This window comes from Halictus rubicundus, chromosome 14, assembly GCF_050948215.1.
Source record: "Halictus rubicundus isolate RS-2024b chromosome 14, iyHalRubi1_principal, whole genome shotgun sequence".
In the NCBI taxonomy this organism is placed as follows: Eukaryota; Metazoa; Arthropoda; class Insecta; order Hymenoptera; family Halictidae; genus Halictus; species Halictus rubicundus.
The window spans coordinates 8579563-8598839 of NC_135162.1; the positions used below are offsets into that span (position 1 = coordinate 8579563).

General features: G+C 47.0%; 2 protein-coding genes across 5 annotated transcripts; one reads left to right on the top strand and one right to left on the bottom strand.

The window, feature by feature from the left end:
- Positions 1-3361: 3361 nt before the first annotated feature.
- On the top strand, positions 3362-7147 carry LOC143361083 (uncharacterized). The gene is made up of 3 exons (XM_076800343.1): positions 3362-3427; positions 3850-4053; positions 4503-7147. Exons 1-3 carry the CDS (start codon positions 3410-3412, stop codon positions 6288-6290), a joined length of 2010 nt encoding a protein of 669 aa, XP_076656458.1. The 5' UTR covers positions 3362-3409; the 3' UTR covers positions 6291-7147.
- Positions 7148-8777: 1630 nt separating this feature from the next.
- Positions 8778-18184, bottom strand: LOC143360959 (sialin). 4 transcript variants are annotated; one of them, XM_076800179.1, is made up of 9 exons: positions 12625-12918; positions 11328-11491; positions 10639-10860; positions 10479-10563; positions 10236-10402; positions 10014-10163; positions 9797-9929; positions 9471-9724; positions 8778-9312 (listed from the first exon to the last, which is right to left on the bottom strand). In XM_076800179.1, the coding sequence occupies exons 1-9, from the start codon at positions 12689-12691 to the stop codon at positions 9019-9021; spliced, it is 1536 nt and encodes a 511-aa protein (XP_076656294.1). In that variant the 5' UTR covers positions 12692-12918; the 3' UTR covers positions 8778-9018. The 4 variants fall into 4 exon arrangements, with proteins under 4 accessions (XP_076656294.1, XP_076656292.1, XP_076656295.1 ...); XM_076800177.1 differs by lacking the exon at positions 12625-12918 and adding an exon at positions 11923-12046 and having other exon boundaries at positions 11328-11533; XM_076800180.1 differs by lacking the exon at positions 12625-12918 and adding an exon at positions 17918-18184 and having other exon boundaries at positions 8779-9312; positions 11328-11533.
- Positions 18185-19277: the final 1093 nt, after the last annotated feature.

The window sequence follows — 19277 nt, forward strand, 5'->3', positions numbered from 1 at the left end:
ATAAGTCGAAGATCGTGAAAAAAAAAATAAAATGAATGAAAACAAATAATAAAAAAAAATTGGTGAACAATTCAGAGGTAAACTTGAACTTCGTTCGCTGTTTATTAGCGACCTCAAATCCGAAGGTAGGCTACTTACCAATCATTCTGCAGTTAATGCTACCCACAGCATGGTAGTGAAAGTTGCAACTCGCTTTCTAGTGCGCTATTTTACCGATCGATGATTAACAATGATGAGAGTTTTGACGTTCTAACGAAAAAAAAAAAAAGAAAAATATATATTTCAAAGACAAACTTTCTAATTCGTGCCTTCATTAAGCATTTCTTTCGTTAGCATAAAAACGTATATCATACTGAATTTATGTTGACCCGAGACTCCTCCACGATACCGATTGTCAATACATGGAACTTCCAGTGAATTGTTTGTTCGCAATATTGTTTAAACAACATCTCTTTCGTCCAGACGTTCGCTTTGCAGGCGGCCGTAATTATAATTCTTCAGGTAAGAGAGTTAATTAACAATGACTCCCCATCGAACCCAGTCACGCGATACAGGATGAACTTGTGAAAATGCGCGACGTTGCATGCAACATCCTCCTTTTCAATCAAAGATTAAAATAACGACGCTCGTTTCCTCTTTAACTATCTGACGAACGCATGGTATGCGTACTGACATAATTCGCTGATGCTAATGCCGTCCGTAATAATAAGACATGGGAGCACACGCAAGGGAAGTGATTCGTGAAATGATTCAAAAATAGTGTCACGTTCCTTACGCATGAGGAACGTAACGCTTCTGCCTCAACGCGTTCAGCGGTGTCATCCCCACCGCTGAGTGTCTCTCCAGTGCGGCAGCACTCGGCCATAAAAACTCTGCCGAACGCAGGTGGCTGTCACGCCACGAAAACAACAAACAACTATACTAAGCACGAACAGAAAAACATGGAAAGAAGTTCCCAAAATAGATCTAGAAACGGCAATGTCAACAGAAGCCCTCAGTTGGTGCGGATTATAACCGGCACTATAGTCCTTCAAACTAGACCGCTGCGTACACACTTGCGCAGGTCTTGCAACACTATAGTCTACGCTAATACGTTAACGTAGGAAGGATTGATCTAATTGAGGTCCCACGAGTCCTGCATTCTTAAGCTACCACATTCCCAACCCGATCAGCCCCTTTTATTATCCTCGTTCTTCACAAACATATACACTGACACACAATATGTAATAACACACTATTTATCTAACTTTTAACCATGGAAAAATATAAATAATAATAAAAATATAAATTTACGCCATCCCAAGATCCCCAACCCGATCAGCCCCTTTTATTATCCTCCTTGTTCACAAACATATACACTGGCACACATCATGTAACAACACACTATTTATCTAACTTTTAACCATGGAAAAATATAAATAATAATAAAAATATAAATTTGCACCATCCTAAGATCCCATCATACAGTAGTGCGTAACAATACTCGATAATTGAGACATCACCTCGGTCAATAAAAACGCAATTGCGCAACTATCTAAAATAAGACAGTGATCATTTATAAATAGTTCGCGTGAGTAGTCATTTGGTTTCCTCGATTTTTCCTCCTCGTTGAGTATCGTTTGCACTGTCCCACAGTAATCGGTAGCACGCATTCAATGACGTCGCGTCGAACGGTCGTATGGTCAAGGCGTTTCTTACCATCAGTGAGTCATTAAGCGGTCGATATTTCATTAGAAATGATAAAATATGCGTCGAGTGTGGGAAACACTTTGCGTAAACGGTGTCACGAAGAAAATTACATTTGTCGCCCGGTTCTCGCAAAAATATTCAAATTCGAAAACATTTCGCTGGAATTCTTCCTTGAGACGCTACACACCCATAAACATTGGTGAATTTATAGTCTGCGCGAATGTTCCGAGAACTTTTTCGGGATTTCGAAACGTCGAAAATGAAACGGAATTGTCTGATTCCCAGGGGAAGAATGCGAGCCGTTCCGCGAGTAATGATGTAGGCGTGCCGAACGAATGCTGTTGCGTTACAATTAACACCGTGCTCGCTAACTCCTTCCGGAAAGTTGGATTCCACGGCGGTGGGTCCTTAAATAAACGGAGATCTCGCTTCGAACGAGCACGCTGCTATTATCCCGATCGATTAAATTGCACAACGAACAATTTTTTCGCACGGGCCCATTCAAATCGTTGCATCTTCGGGCCCGGCGGTCGGAGAGCCGCTTCCGCGTATAAAAATTACGAATTCCAACAAAGGAGAACTAACGTTTCTTCTCCCGTTCTTCGAATCAAAATTTCGAATAGCAGAATTTCTGTGGGGGAACGATTTGTCCCGGCACAGCGATCCTCCTGTTTGGTTGGGCAACGCGGCCACATTAAAATTATAAGCAACGTGTCGGAATCGCCCGAAGAAAAACACGACACAACGACCATTTGCGAGAAACGCAAGAACGAGGTATGCTGCGAAAGATATACAACCGATAGGTCCAACAGAAGGCGTATCAAGGTGGCATCAAAAAACCATGTACGAAACCCCGAGGAAATTGCATGATGTAATAATTGTCCTGTGGGAGTGTCTAGAATAGAACGAATACTACAATAAGAGTGTTGCACACTATGGGAACTATTGTTACAGATTTTACAGTCTACTACTGTTCTTGCCTGGCCGCGGACTCCCACGTGGCTTTCACTTGTGTCCCCGCAAGTCCAAAACTTCGTGTTCCATTCTGTCGTCGCTACTTCCTCTTCATCTCTGCCAAGGAGACTTCCGTTCTTTCTCGTCGACCATTTTGCGCACACTTTCATCCTCAACCACCACCACCAAACCACTTTTAACATGTCGATCCTTTCTATTTCGTTTGCTGAACACTCTCCAAGTCCCCTCAGCCCCACTTTTCATCAGATTTGTTATTAAACAATATTCTGATCGACCCGTTTGTTTCCACCTGTACCAAAAATGGCCGAAATCATTCTCGAAAACTTGAGACACTGGAACCAATAAATAATGGGAGGGGTATTGGATATTAGCGCACACGCTGTTTGTGCACATTAAATTTGCCGGTTGATTCAGTATAATCAGCGATAACTGTGGGCACGTATAAAGAAATCATGTGCCGAAACGAGTGTAAGGCAGTGACCGAATGCACGCGTAGAAACTAGTTCACGAGACGCAAGATCTACATATAGTTTCCATTTCGTTAGACTGAAATACTTTCTTGCCGTCTATTATACCTTCCCGTAATGAACGTTTAGGGGCCATCACGGTTGAATGTGTGGCGGCAGGAGTGTGGTCGCAGGACACGGTGGAGAGGGTGGTGGATGTCTGGAGTGTTGTCACTCTATATATAACGGCGAGCAGCACCCCACGCGATGTTAAGAACGTTCACCGCATCCGCGGTAACATGGTTTCCAGTTACAAGGTACTTTACTCTTTCCAGCTCTTACGGCTCGGCGGGTTTACCAACGTGTGCGATACCGATTCTCTCTGATTAACAATTCGGGGGCCTGGTCGTCATTACTTCCAATCGCAGAGCAAACCGTGCAGGACTTGTGCGTTCGCGGGAATTGTGACAATTATAGTGTAAACGCTGGTTTGTGACAGTGCATGTTTGAGAAAAATTTCCGTAAAACCTAGTGCAAAGTGTTTCGGAGTGTTCCAACTCGTTGTCACCTTACGACCCTCTATACTTTGTTCTATTGTAGACCACCTTGACGAGAATAGCATTGAAAATGTCCCTTGTCTTTAATTTTTTAGTCGAATTTGATCGTCAAATCAGTATCCTCCATTCTTGCCCAGCAAGCCCGTTGAATAGATTGTTTATTTTGTGTAATTTTCCTGTAGGTATTATCGCCGCGGACTCCGAAGATGACGACATGGTTAATGGCAATTTTCTGTCTGGCAACTGCTGGTTGCTCGAACGTCACGGATCAGCAAACATCTGAGACGCATCACGACCAGCGGGTAGAGATCTTGAAACAGATCAATAAAATGAACGGGGACGGCTCTTACTCGTTCGGCTTCGGGGCTGGCGACGGATCATTCAAGGTAACGCTTCGCGGCTGCTGCACCGTTTCATGCAAAAGGCATGAGATGGGTGTACGCCATTACTTAATACTCCTACGAACGACTCATATTCTGCGTAACCTACTCTAAATATAGCTCGAACACCTCGCTACAGCAGTGACACATAGATCCATTAAGCGCACTGGTTCCCATGATCACTCGAACGACTGTAATTCTTTATCCGCGACGAAGATACTTTAATGCATGTTTGAAAATGATCGCACACTAAAGCAAAGAATATAGAATACTACACAAAAGCACGCGAACTGATTCTGAACGTAAGGAATGATTGTCAGGTCGAGAATCGCGACGTACTAGGCAACATCAAGGGTACATTCGGTTTCGTCGATGCTGACGGCATAGTAAAAAGGGTGTCGTACTCGGCCTCTAACGGGACAGGGTTTAAAGCAACCACCGTGTCGACATTGCAGGAACACGTGTCCGGCATTCCGCGCATTAATCGCACCGCAACGACTAGGAAGCCGACCATCGTGTACTCGTCGTCCACCGAACCGACCACGAAGCCGTCGGTGGTTCAGCCAATACCGCGAAACCGAAAAGCAACGACCACTTCGACCACGACGACCTCCACGACCACGATCGAGCCACCGAAATCGATTTTGGGTCATTACTTGAAGGGAGCCAGCAAGACCAGGTCGGGGTTCGTGATCAACGGCCAGCAAAGACCTCTGGTGATCGAGGAGGAGGGGGCAGAGGACGAGGATTCGCAGATCAATCGGCCGAGCACCGAGGACAAGACCTCCCCCTACAAAAGGATCATCTTCGCGAAACGACCGATCGAGCAAACGCTTCGGCCGATCTCGGAGGACTTTGTGGAGAAGGAGTACGAGGCTAAAGTGACGAGCGGGAACAACCTGAGGAGACAGCTGCACGAAGAAACCACGAAATCGAATCCCATCGTGGAGTCCAGCAGCGACGACCATTCCGACGTATACGGCGGTTCCTTGTCCACGACGAGGCCTCTGTTCACCACGACCACGCCGCCGAGAGTTCTCCAACGCGTCTCGCCTAATCGCATCGAGAGGCCGAAGGTGTACGTGAACAGAGAGAACCTGGGCCCAGCGAGATTCGAAAACGTCAAGTACGACAGTTCTCGAGCCTACGAGGCGGAGGCGAAAGCGACCAGAGACGAGGCTCGGGTTCCGGTGCGAGTGCCCGAGAGCAGGGACTTCATTCGACAGAGCACGGAGCCCGTCTTCGTGAGACAGCAGCCCGATCAGTTCCTGCGGGAACTGCCGGCAGGACGAATCCTTCTGCCGACTCAGCCGAACATCGAGGAAGACCCGGCTTACAGGCAGATCCCGATCAACAGAGTATTGCTGCGACCTCTGCCGAACCAACAGCCAATCTACTCGACCACCACGGACGCGAATATCCATTATCTGACGGAGAATCCTCTGCCGGAGCAAGAGGAGGACCCAAGGGTCGCGGTGACGCAGGGGTACCTTCGACCCAGACCGTTCCCAAGACCAATGATCTATCCGGAACCCGACCAGAGACCGAGGCCCGTTCTGAGACCAGTTCCCCAGCCGGTGACTCCAGCGATGGACGACAGAGAGTACCCATCGACTCCCGAATACCCGTACAGAGGCAGCACCATCGCTCTGCCCCCTGAACCACCGAACCCAATTGCTCCTCCACTGAGTCGTCGCGATTTCCAGATGCTGTTGAGAAGGTTGCTCGTCAGCCAATACGGCGTCCAGGCTCTGTCCTACCCGAAGACCTACCTCGAGGATGCTCTGTACGACCAGCAACCGTATCCTTCTTATCAACCAGGTTACCAAGCACCCGCCCCCAGGCCAGAAATCGGTTACGACCAGCAGCTGGCTGTCCAGTATGGCGACCGGGTGCCCGTCCGACGTCCCGTTTATGCCAGAGCGTTGACACCCGTCTATCAGCCGCAACAGTACGAGGAGTACAACGACGGCAGGTACGCGAAAAGAGTTTACAGGCAGAAGTTCTACACGCAAGAGGTCGCCGACGACGGGGACGAGATCTTGCCGGCTCCCATCAGGGAGGCTCTCCTGCTGAGGATGCTGCAGCTCGCCATCAACGCCGAGCGCACACCCATGATGACCACACCGATCATGGCCACCACCACGCCCGCCTCCAGATACAGGAAGACTGGACCGATCAGGAGCGTACAGATCATCACCGGCGACGACGAAGACAAGGACGACATGAAGAAGAAGATGTAACGGTCAGGTTTTGCTGATGAATTTTTGTTACCATTTTACCGCGATAGACGGGAGCTCGTTCGGTAAACGAAACGACGGGATCGTCCGGTGAAGTAACCGGAGACTATTATATTTATACTTCGGCTTTATAGATATAAGACAGGCACAATAAAAGTGTAGTACAAGATGTCTAGTTATAAAATTACAATACAAATTACGCGGCGTCTGTTGGAGCTATTGTTTCGTAACGAGACGGCGTTAGTTGAACCATTCCGTGGAGAAAGTAGGTATTATGTTGTAGAGTGTTGTGGCACGCGTGTCAACATTGTTAAATTACGAGAGGAGGCGTTCCACGTTCGTAGGTTTTAAACGAACAAAGCATATTATTTATTGTAGCTTATCCTGTATGTATCTTATTCTCCGATCCGCTGAATTATTTATTTCCACGTGAACCGTTATATTCATTCCGCACAATTCTCTCTCATTTCAAAAAGGAACGATCGGTGTAGACGTCGATAGCTGGTTCGAACGGCGATAGTACAAAAACCGGAGACCGTCGTATATATCCATTCAGTGGGAAATATCACACGGAATATCGTGGGAAGAGGGGAAACGTAAGGTTGATAGACAATCGCGGCGACACAGTTTTCACGAAATCCGCTGGAATCGTCAGCGAAACGAATCGCCTTCTCGGAAAGGGAAATGTCCTATGTGTTCGTGCAACGATTTTCCGCACGACAACTTTCAAGTATCTCGCAACGCACGGTTTTTGCTTTCAAAGAAAGACAGATCGTCGCTGCCTCTAAGCCGTTCCAACGCGAGAGCAATTAAACCTAGAATATATATATACATATATACATGTATGTATATATATATATATATATATATATATATATATATATATATATATATATGGTCAGGCAAGTGCACGCGTCGCGTACGTTGATCTTGCATACGCGCGGCTGCGCTGTACCGTGTCACGTTTCGTCATAACGTAGATTTTCCAAAGATGACACCACTAGAGTTACCACTAGAGCACTGAGCAAAAGTACTGTAGATTCGCGTCAAGGTGGCGCCGTGCATTTACTGCTATCGCCGATGATTCTCATCGCATACCCAGCAATTTGTAACAAAGTATCCGTCGGGTCCTTCTGTCTTGAAAACCGATAGTACGAAGGACGATAGCATTGAATGTATCCGGCCGAGTCGCAGCGCCGTCCTCTAGCCTTTGATTCATTGTAAATAGAACTTCGTACGAACTAGTGTAACATATGTATCGAAATAAAACGAGACAGATGGTAGACAACGTGGTGTGAGAATTCATTTCGTAAGCCTCTGAGAGCCAGCTCCGCCGCGAAAGAATAATAACATATCCACCGCGAGTAATTAGCATCGCGGGTTGCGACACCTCGCAGTCGGATATCACGGACTTGTTAGGTGCCTCGTGTTTGTTAGGTGCTGCAGCCTGGAGACGGCTGCCACTTCGAGGGTGTAGAATGTGTAGGTTATGGGATTTTCCGCGTCGTTTCCACGTATTCCCAGCCGCCTCTTGCCAAATCTTCTCCGGACAGAGGCACCTTCTGCTTGAGAAAGTTCTGCTTCTCCGAGCACTGGCGGATTTAGAGGGGGCCACAGGGGTGGCATATTTTTTGGAAAAATACCAAAGCCCCGACAATAAAAACAAATGAATAGAAATGTAAACCATTTTAAAGACAAAAATAATAGGAACCCCATATCTGAAAAATACGTCACTTATGTTACTAATGATTTTGTGCTATTGGTAAACCTTTGGGTCGACAGCGTAAAGGGTGGAGGGAGTTGGCTCTGCTGAGGTGTATAGGTGGCCCCTAGGCGGCAGACGTATAAATCCGCCATAGTCTGCGAGTACGAAGAAAAATCGCCCACGTGCAAAATGCGAACGTCTCAACCTCGAAGGTAAATGGCAACGAAAAAATGGCAACTCCTGATAAACGCGCACGGTATCGCCCGCAATTATTCAGCGTGCTCGATTCCTCGAGATAAAGAACATTTCCTCCGTTCGAAAGTAAAAGTCACACCGGATGAAACAATATTTTCGCGGGACAAGCGACCTTTCAATTTTTCGCCGCGAGCCGGACGTACAACGCGAATGGTTGTCATTAACAGGTAGAAGTGTTTGCCAACTGGACGTTGTTCGTACGTTTTGCAATCCAGCGACTTCCGGTGAACCGCGAACGCGCGAACAGCGTGCATTTCGCCCGTGCGACACAGGGATCGCCGGTCTAATTAGAACAGTCGTTGTTTGCGACGACTTTCCTCGTCGGCGAACGAAAGTCGTCGGCAAAAGACACGGGGTTCATTGTCTCGCGGATTGTACAAGTCGCACGAAGAGACAGCGGAAGAGAGCAGATTCGCGATCTTGATAACGCTCCCGAGTTCGGGTAATGATCATACTAATGGAGGAACGAATTATTCGCTTTACGGTTTGTAAACGACTCGTGCCTTTTCGCTTTTTCAAATAGAGGGGACCACCGTTCGAGACGAAGTGGAACGGTTCGTGTATCAATAAGTTATCTTTACGTTTATTCTTATTCCTCGAACTTTTACATACGGTGTAACAAATATTTATAATCTATGGACAACAACGCTGTCCGCACAATTGAAAAAGAAAACGCGGACGCTGAACCTCCCGGTTAAATACTATGGGCAATTATCGAGCCCAGCAGTGTCCTCTCTCGACGTATACGCGCTAAATAGAAGGGTACGAGTGTTAATTGGACGTCAACGAGATTTTCGAGTGGACCGACGCGGAACGAGGTACGTTCTTCACACTCTCGACGTCGTCCTCTATCGGGTAAGGACCGAAAGGCTCCGTCTGCACGCCCACGTCCTCGTAGTCGAGTTCCGAGGATTCCTGTTCGTAAATTGCGTCGTGACTCCGTGGTCGGGCGACCGATGGTATCCACGGCTGCGGGGTGCCTTTGCCGAGAGCCAAGAAAACCGCCGCGGTCGATAGCAGGACGACCGAAGCAACGCCGAAAACCAATCGCCACGAGCCTGCGATCTGCAATGAAAATTCGTCGGACCCCGTATATGTATAGCACACCGCACGCCGCGCGTTCCCTGATTATTGTCGGTTCGCGTTCATCGCAACGCCAACCGCGTGGGAGCAAAGTGTGTCAAGTTGACGCCGGGGAAACGAGGGTTAGCGGATTAACTTACGGAGCCGTGAATCGCCTGAGTAACAAAGTAATTCGCTGCCAACAGTCCAGCTGCCCCTAGAGTAGAGCACAAGGCGCACGCGGCGGCCGCGCAGGCCGGAGACTCTACAGGCGCGAGATCCGCAATCGCAGCTAGCGCACCGGCAGGCGCCGTGCCAGAGACGAGGAGCGCGGCTATTCCCAACCACGCTGCCCCCAGTGCTTGACAACCAGCGTAACCGGCCACGAAAAGCAGCGCCGCCGGAATAAAGTGAGCTAACGATCGATTGAAAGACCTTAATGATTAATACATGTTTGCTCGTTAATCGTTACGATCGAAATACACACCTGTATAGACGACCAACTTTCTCGCCGTGGTCGTAGAAACGATTTTACTCTCGCGAACGTGGTCCACGAGCAGACCGCATGTTAGCGCAGCCATGAAGTGACCAATGTGAGGTAACGTTGTCAGCACGGAATCCTGAAAATATGAAAAATATCAAAATTTACCATAGCGTAGATCAGACCTTTCGTGCTGTAGTTCACCAATGGGCTGAAAGCTTACATTGGCCGTGGAAAATCCGTAGATAAGTTTTAGGTACTTTGTCATACCAAGCGCGAGGGTTGCATCGCCCCATTGATTGCCCATCGTTGCCACTGCGGAAGCCCATACAGGCACCGAACGCAGCAATTTTCCCCATGGAATAACGGCGGCCTGTTTCACCATTAATTTTCTATACAAACTCGAGAATTTCGTTTCTGAGATTTACTAAGTATCTGTATTTACGTTCGTATCGTGCTGGTAAGATTTCGGCGTGTCTTTAACGAATCGGCCGAAAGCGAAGTACCAGCATAGTGCGATGATGACGAGGCCATAGCAAAGGGAATCTCTGCCGAAACTTCGAACCACAGCTGTTCCCAGCCACCCGGTTAGGCAGTATCCAACGCTGACAGCTGTCAGGACATAGAATCGTCGATTCAAATACCGTCGCGAGTTGACTAAAGTCTGTAAGCTACTTTGAAAATATACCAGCGTAACAGCTGAAGTACCAGCTTCTGTGAGTGCTCTTAAACCAGGTCATAGCGAGCATGTGAGCGGCGGGCATGGTCGCACCCTGTAAAATCAAATTTGATTTCAAATCGTGGCTTTTCCATAACGGAGGAATTGGAATAAGTCCGAGTAATCTTACCGTACACAATCCCTGAAACAGACGAAGCGCCACATGAGACGGACCCCTCCACGCGGCTGGCACCAGCAAGGAGGCTAAACAGGCACTGAGAACCGCGCGCGAAAACACCATGGACGGTCCCGACCTTCCCCATACCAGGCATCCCCCTAAAATTGGTCCAGCGACTTGACCCCACAAAAATGCTTCTCTCATTATAGACTCCGTGCGTTCTTCCGGTGGTAGCTGTAAGTACCGTCATCGAAATTACGTTACAGTAGAGTCTCGATCCAAGCCTAACGGAGCCACACGATCTTAGCCAGTTCGCCTATCCCCTCCACTGGGGGCATACCCCGCGAGGGGCCAAGAAGAACAATGTAAACATGACGCGTAGCCGGGTTTGGTATATCGGTCTGAACCACTACTGATCCAATTGCAAAACTTTTTTATTTTTAATTATTTTTTTATGGGATCTTCGCCAACTTATTCGTGGCATTTTTCTGATTTAAATGACACTAAACACGGTACAATGTGAACTGTATTTCAGGTCGCGAAGTCTGTGTTTACACGCGCTGTCCTTGTCTACGTTCGGCGCGGTCGCAAGAAAGTAGCAGCCCTACACGATCTATGTCACAGCACGGACCCGAGGATCGGACTTGGATCGAAACTTTACTGTAATAATGACAAATCAACGGTTGAATTGCTATGTTTACCTCCAAGAGTATCACTTCGAAATCTTCCGTCCGGTTTCGACTGCTGACATTGACCAGCATGTCGCAGTGCCACGATGTGTCGATGATGGCATGATTGTCCTTCTGATTGGCAAGCAATGCAACCGAAGAGCTCACTTCCACTGCGCCGCAAAGCGCGAATCCGACTGCAACCAGCGAAGCAACAATGTGTCGCGCTCGTACAGCGGCTGCAGAGCAAATAAAAATATATTTTCGACTTTACGCGGCTGGAATGTTGAGAAACTCGCTGCCTTAAAACATACGAACTGGTTGCCACATCTGTGGTAATACTAGAACATCGCTTCGTTCTGATAAGCTGCTCAAATAATAGGACGAGATTCTATATTTAATTTGGACCTGTGGAATCGTTCAGGGGCGATACGCTCGTAAATCGAAATGGCAACCAATAAAATTTTTGCAATTTCAACTTTACGGTGAACTAACAAATCCCTCCCAGTAACGTCACGAAATCATTTCTCTCGTCGAAGAGAACGTTGACAATGTACCTTAGAGAATATACAACGCGCACAATTAATTTAACGAACAATAAATACAGTGGATTACATTTAGAACGAACCTCGAACTTCTTTAGCAGCCTGTTTGATCTGTTCACTGCTGTGTTTCACTATCTGTACGCTGCCTCTCTTAACGAAGTCTGCCATTTCACGAAACACGAAAGAAGCAAAACCAACGAGTGCATGTCTCTCTTATCAGTGTTCTCGCTCGATTCTATGCCTATTATCTCTTTCGTACCCCGTACAACACAGGTGACCTCGACTTTGGTTTTCTCAGACGTTATACAAATAATGATACTTAAAACAACGACTAGACGATAAGATTTTTCATCCATTTTCACTGTGACAGTCCCGTTACGCGATGCAAATGCTTCTGATTGTGTTCGCATTGTCCCATTTTTGGGACACCGAGTAAAACGAATATATAATTTTTATTTTGTTCTTTCTTTTTTAGTATACTGTAGTAGATTCCGGCAATGTCCCAAAAATGGGACGGACTTTAATGTTTATGTTCAAATAAAAACAATAAGTAATGGATTAAAATTTTTATTCCAATTGAACAACGACGCGTAATTGCACGCAAGCGAATGTACGCGTAGGGGTCAAGTAACTCCCGGGACCGTAACCCCGGAGCTTGCTTTAATGCGTGGAAAAATTGGTACAGGTGTCAAAACAATGGACACCTATCTCAGGTGTTCCGTGTTCAGTGTGTCTACGTGATAAAGCGTATCGGGACGATGGTTTCGGAAAAAGTAATCGCTTACCTTTCATTTCACGCGCCGCATGTCTCAACTGGACACTGCCACGTTTAAGACGAACCAGCGCTGCCATTGCGATCAAGCCTGGCCATACGCGAATCGACGTTTCGTTGCATCGAACCAATACGTTGCACACATTTCGCGGTGGGTTTCGCCGGTTGTTCGCTGGCACCTCTGCACCACGATACGGGGCCAATCTGACCGCCGTGAGTTACACGAACCATACTGGCCATCTGCCGCTACGAGTGAATGGACATCTCTTAACGAGACTTGATACAATAAGTACCTATGCCGGGTCAGCCTTGAAGCACCGTTTCAGGTCTGCCCGCGATATTTTGTCACTTGCGCTACAAAACGATATCGTGGATCTCACGAGCGATAAGAATTCTGGCCGATTCCCTCGATAACTCCTGCCGCGCGTTCTCGCGCAAAGAAAAACACACAATTTTCTCCGTACCGTTCATTAACTCTTGACTGCGTCGCCTCCAGTATTTTATTACGCTCGCCTCATTGTGTTCGTCGATTAGAGGCTTAAACATTTTAGCATACTAATTTATTGCTGTTGGTCATCTGCAATATCCACCGATAAATACAGCAATGCGTGGTTCAGTGTTCTCCAAATTGCACTGAAAAATATCGTGCCAGGCATTTCTAATTCTACAAATTTATTATAGGACGCGTTCCCGTAGGAATTTTGAAACATCCGAGGGCTCAAAGTGAGGATGAAAGACCGCAGTTTATGGTAGTAGTATTCAGATCTAAAAAGAAATACGGAAACCGTGACGAAAAATCGACAACGACTGGTCGCTAGGTTCCGGGTGAGCATGGACCAGAACCAAGTTGTCCGCGTTAGCAAGGACCAGAACCACAGTGCCGCTCGATGGTAAGTGCGCGTCGTTACCGACAGTAGAATAGTGGAGCCGGGGTCGGTAAGTGGCAACAGATGGAGAAGGCCCCCTGCGGGCCCCGAGATGTTTTAGCGGACCCCAAAAGGTTGCGCGTCAGGTGGTTCTGTCCCTGTTGTTGCCTCCCCACCCCCAGCAGGCAACGAGAAACATCGTAGCGTACCACCTGCAAGGCGATTGGTCAGTTCGGAGACAGGTCAAACGGCAACACATCGGTTAGCGTCTCTGTCACATTTATCTCGCGTTTGGTTCTTGGCTCGAACTCGTCGTCGGTCGTGTTTCGAGCATATATTGTCGTTTATTCGGGCCACGGGAGACGCGATCGTTCGGTTTCGCGAGTGAAAAGTGTCGTGGCTGGTCCGCCTCCCCCACCCCCACCCCACCCCCTGGAGAAACGCGAAATTCCAGCGGGTTCGAACCGCGAGCTTTTCAAACGGTGTACACATTATGCGCCGCTGTGACGCGAGTGTAGCCGAATGTTTTGACATCAGCGTGGTGCGGTGATTTCTGTGAAAACGTCCCGTTCGATGAATGAAGAAGACACCGTGGCGACCTGTAAACAACGCGGAAGGATAGATCGCCGAGGTAAGTGGCTTCGTTTTCCTCTGACGGCACGCCAATTTTAGGTTAGGTTAGGTCCTACCGCGGTCGGCCAACATTCCCTCGCGGCGGGTCCCTCTGGACCCGTGCGGTCTTTTCGATTCTGAACGTTACCGAAACCTCCGAGGACCACCGCGTGTCCACGCATAAAACCGTCCTTTTTAGTTCTAAACGATTTATGCCGGCGCACGTATCTCTCTCTCTTCGGCTCTCGTCCCTCCTTTCAGGAATGCGAACCCGGGGGTCCTCTGCAGCATTTCCACTCGGAACCCCTACCTGCAACAGGTAGCGATGGGATACGGTTGCTCTACGCATTCTTACACCGCCAGTTTCCTTCCGTTATCGTTTCATTTTCTTTGTCGGATTTCTTCTCGAAATTCGAACCGAGCTTCGATTCCGAGCCGGAAAATGTTTCCGTTCTTTCGACGTTATATTTCGTGTCTGTTTCGAAGTCCTGTCCTCGTACATTGTTATGGTCACGGATCGTTACTGGAATTGCTAGACTGCGGATCTTTATGCAAAATAAACAATATTTGCATTGATCGCAAGACACAGGGGCGAAATAAAATTTCTTTTAATTATTTTAAGCTGAAACCAATACTTTTGGTCCACCGCTTTAAATTGTGCTTACCCAATTTTCTCATAAATGCATAAAATCCGTAAACTAGTAATTACATAATTTTAAGATTTGTTGGTAGAGTCTGCCGACACAGTTTTGTCGTCGCAAAAATGTCCACCCATTTTTAAAAGTTGATATAAACGATGTAGCCAGGTAAGGAGACAACATGGGCATAGGAATGGTAAAAAATAGCGGTTATTTTTTTAACTATGTTTTTAACTATGAAAAAATGATATGTCGACAACCATAACGAGATACTAACACTGGGAAAAGTATAAACTAAATATCTCATAACCTCTAAAAGATATCGGCACTTCAAAATTTTGTTTATTTTTTAAAATTTGGTTTCGCAGCTGAAAATTCTGGAAAAATTCGTAGATGTGCATTCTAATAGCTACAATATGCCTGAGTTTTTTCAGAATTTTCAGTTGAAGAGGATAAGAGAAATTACCGTAAACCTGATCTTCTTCGTCACCCCGTTATACTACCCCCCATGACGACATGTAGGGTTTTGAGAATTGGCACAAATTATTTATTCATTTATTCTTTATTTAATTAATTATCTGTTTAAGCTATCGAACGGCCTATTGAAAATTCAATTTGGTTTACGCATCCACATTTGGTGTGGTACACCGTTTAATTAATTCTGGAACTGTAATGTTCATAATCGGCAAGAAACGGTCGACCGTGAATCCTCTAAGGTCGAAATGGCGAATGTTTAGACAGGAACGCGTGAAACGTGCTCGGTAAATTTTACGTGGTACCGTTGCACTCGATTTTCGATACGTAATTTGACCCGCATCGCACGTTCCGTGTTTTATGTAACGTGGGCAGATTTTGTAATTGAACACCTAACGCGCAAAAAATGCTGCGCGCCCGCAGAATCGTGCTCGCTCGAACGCAGAAGAATTTTCTGTTGTCCTCCGCGGCTTATCTGACAATATATTTTTCTGCTAATATGAGGTAAAGAAGATAACCGAACAATTATTTTTCAGCCGTGATCGAATGAGTCCTCCACACTATTCCTTAAACGGCGGCCACTATTGTTTTCACAACTGTTTGTTTTTACAATTTCCATTCGACGCGCTCGAGACGTTCGAGACACGTTCATGGATCTTGAGCGCAGACATCGCGTGCCTCGAATCGGACACGATACGTTACAAAATCTGTCGGCTAGGTATCGGTGCTAATTCGAATCGGGGCGAGACCCAAATGTTTACGAAAGTGTGCACAGCTGATCCGATTTAGTATGCAGACGAATCATGATCAGTCCTGTTGCGTGCGGCCGCGCTGCAGCTCCGTATAAATAATTGATCGAATAGCCGAAAAAATTGGGTACGCATTCCCAGTGGTTCAAGGTCTATAATCTTCCATCGTGTGAAAGCAATAGAAAGGTCATGCTAGTCCTGTTTTCACTCTGATTGCTCTCGGCGTCCAACCAGCTGGGCTTTGCTGCACACGAACTTGCCGCGTTTTTTTGTCGCACGCGGTATCGCGTTGCAGACGAAACAAGTTTATCCTTTATCACTGGTTTCCACTTTATTTCTTACTATCATCTAACTGTACAACAGCCGCGTACGCCGGCAACGAAGAGTAATAACAATATTAAACAACTCGGCCATGCGACGTTCCAAGATGCATAAAATAATCGAAGAAACATACTGTTTACGTATGTCCAAAACACGGGTCTGGTCACGGACATATATCGTGGAGGAGACACTATTCCTCGAGGTCTCACGAGCTGTACCCCTAGGTCTCTCCTTGGCCCCACGAGGTATACCCCGCGGCAGTGGGGATAGTTCTGGGACATATATAGAGTAGGCCTTTGGGACATATATAGAGTAAACTCTGAATGTGCAACGGGTTGCCGGTTAGGCTCCTCCGGGGGCCCAGTTTACACGTAGACCAGTTTCGGTGCGTTTTATTCCGGAAATTTGACCGGGCAATTATTGTGTTCCCGATTCGTTGTCTGTTCGAGGCTCGTCGGGAACGACCTTACGTAAATGATTTCGTAACACCGGCGGCGCGGCGCTGCGCGTAGGTACACTCGAAATCGTAGGACACCGCGATCGTTAGCGCAGTTTGAGGACCACTGTTCCAGACGATCCCACCGCTAATTCAGTACCTAATAGCAACAAGATAAGATTCTTCCGCGCGTTTCTCATCGTTTAGACAATAAAATCACTCCATCGGGCGAACAAAGCTGCCCGGAGGATCCGCAGAGCTCACGCGATCCGGCAGGAAAGTAAGGAGAACGTGGACAAAAGAATGACGGCAAGAAAGCGAGAACATTTTCTCCAGCGACATCTTCGCTAATTACCCGGTTCCCCGTTTCATCGGCCATTTGCATGTTTCCCATGATTATCGTAAACGCGGCGAATCGCTTTCCACGCGCCATCAACCTTCGAATCGGTGGTGGGGGAACGTATCGTGAGTTTACTTTCTTCGTTTCGTTTCGTTTCGTTTCCGAAACTGTCAAATTGAGAAAGTCACTCTAGGAAGATGCATGTTGTTAGCGTACGAACGAAAGTGGCGTGTTCGACGCTCTTAACTATCCGGCGCTCGTGTGTACGCCAATAGCCGCGCGTTATTATTAAATTCCCCCGCGCTAATGGTGCATTTCGTTCGGTGAAACGAAATGCTCCATTATTTTTTGTTGCTCGGGCAGAGTGACTCACCTAACGTTTGCACGTTAGATGCCTTAAGCACGATGTTGAATGGTTCCATGGGTCTTGCACGATGCCATAAAAATATTTGTTCTTGTGTTATTTTTTTTCCAGAGATCTGAAGGTCACCTTCATTTTATTTAAACGGGTCCACCCTTTTTAAACACCGACGTTGATAGCCCCTTTTGTTAGGAATTCGGTGACTATAATTACTCAAGGTCATTGAAGGTCACACACAGGATTTAATTTAATTACAAGATTTAAAATATGAAAGCAGAATACTTAACCGAGACCACACTTTTTAAACACCCACGATGATAGCTCTTTTCACTAGGAATTCAGTGACTATAATTACTCAAGGTCATTCAAGGTCGCAGATAGAGAAAATCTATGAAACTTATAATTGAAAGGGACTATCATCATAGGTGTTTAAAAGGGAGTGATCCCGTTTAAAAAAATTTCCTTTTGTCCATAAATAATTAGAAGGCGTACCAATATTTTATAATTACCTTGCGCTCGTCTCTCCTTTCCTCTTCGCCTAATGTTGGTAAGGTTCGCGATTGTTTTAGACCTTTCGTTTGTGCGCAAATTATTGAACGACCAATTTCATTAACGTGCCTGTTGCCGGCCTCATAAATCATGACCTACTTTTAATCAATTACCACTGCACTTTCGTGTCAATATTCGCACGGCGAACGTTGATCCATTCGCTTGTTATATGAGTATGTAGGTTTGTTTGAAGACAACGCAACCAAAAACAATAAATTGTTGGAGTAATTGTTGCCACGCCTAACGTAATTATGCAACGCATTACGAAATGACACCGATCGTTCCCGTCGCGTTACGATAACGATCGTCGCGCAGGTTTCACGTTTGCGTACGGCAGCCTAGTCGATGAACCGATTTCCATGATTGCGCGCATCCTCCTCCCGTAACGCGTGCGATTATTCAGCAAAAATCGACGCAGAAAAAGATCGATCCGAATCGAAGCATGCGGGAAGCGGTCGCGAGAAATCGCGCACAGCCTGTCGTAACGAGGCCATTGCCGGCGCGTATTTTCTCGGTTATCTAGGAAACGGTTTTGTCCGTTCGTGGCGAGTTTTTTTTTCATCCTTCTTTCACCGCGTCGTGCGCGCCACATAACAAACCCGACGAGACAACTGACATCGGCGCCCGATCCTCTTTGCGCTCGGTGAAAACGGTCGACGACTCCGGGACATCTTGTAATTAGGGTACAGGATCTTGACCCGTACCATATTCGATACCCAGACGTTACACCGATCTTTATTATTCCCTACATAGACATTCTCCGGCTACTTTCATTCTGTGTACAATACCCATACGCTTGCACCTTATGCCCGTACCTGTGCCTGTACCTTATACCCGTACCTGTGCCCGTACCTTCTGCACGTAGCTGTGCCTGTACCTTGTGCTCGCACCTGTGCCTGTACCTTATGCCCGTACTTTGTGCCCGTACCTTGTGCCCGTACCTTGTACCCGTACTTTGTGCCCGTACTTTGTGCCCGTACCTTGTGCCTATACCTTGTGCCTATACCTTGTGCCCGTACCTTGTGCCTGTACCTTGTGCCCGTACTTTGTACCCGTACTTTGTGGCCGTACCTTGTGCCCGTACCTTGTGCCCAAACCTTGTGGCCAAACCTTGTGCCTGTACCTTGTGCCCGTACCTTGTGCCCGTACCATGTACCCGTACCTTGTGCCTGTATCTTGTGCCCGTATCTTGTGCCTGTACCTTGTGCCCGTACCTTGTGCCCGTACCTTGTACCTGTACCTTGTGCCCGTACCTTGTACCTGTACCTTGTGCCCGTACCTTGTACCTGTACCTTGTGCCCGTACCTTGTACCTGTACCT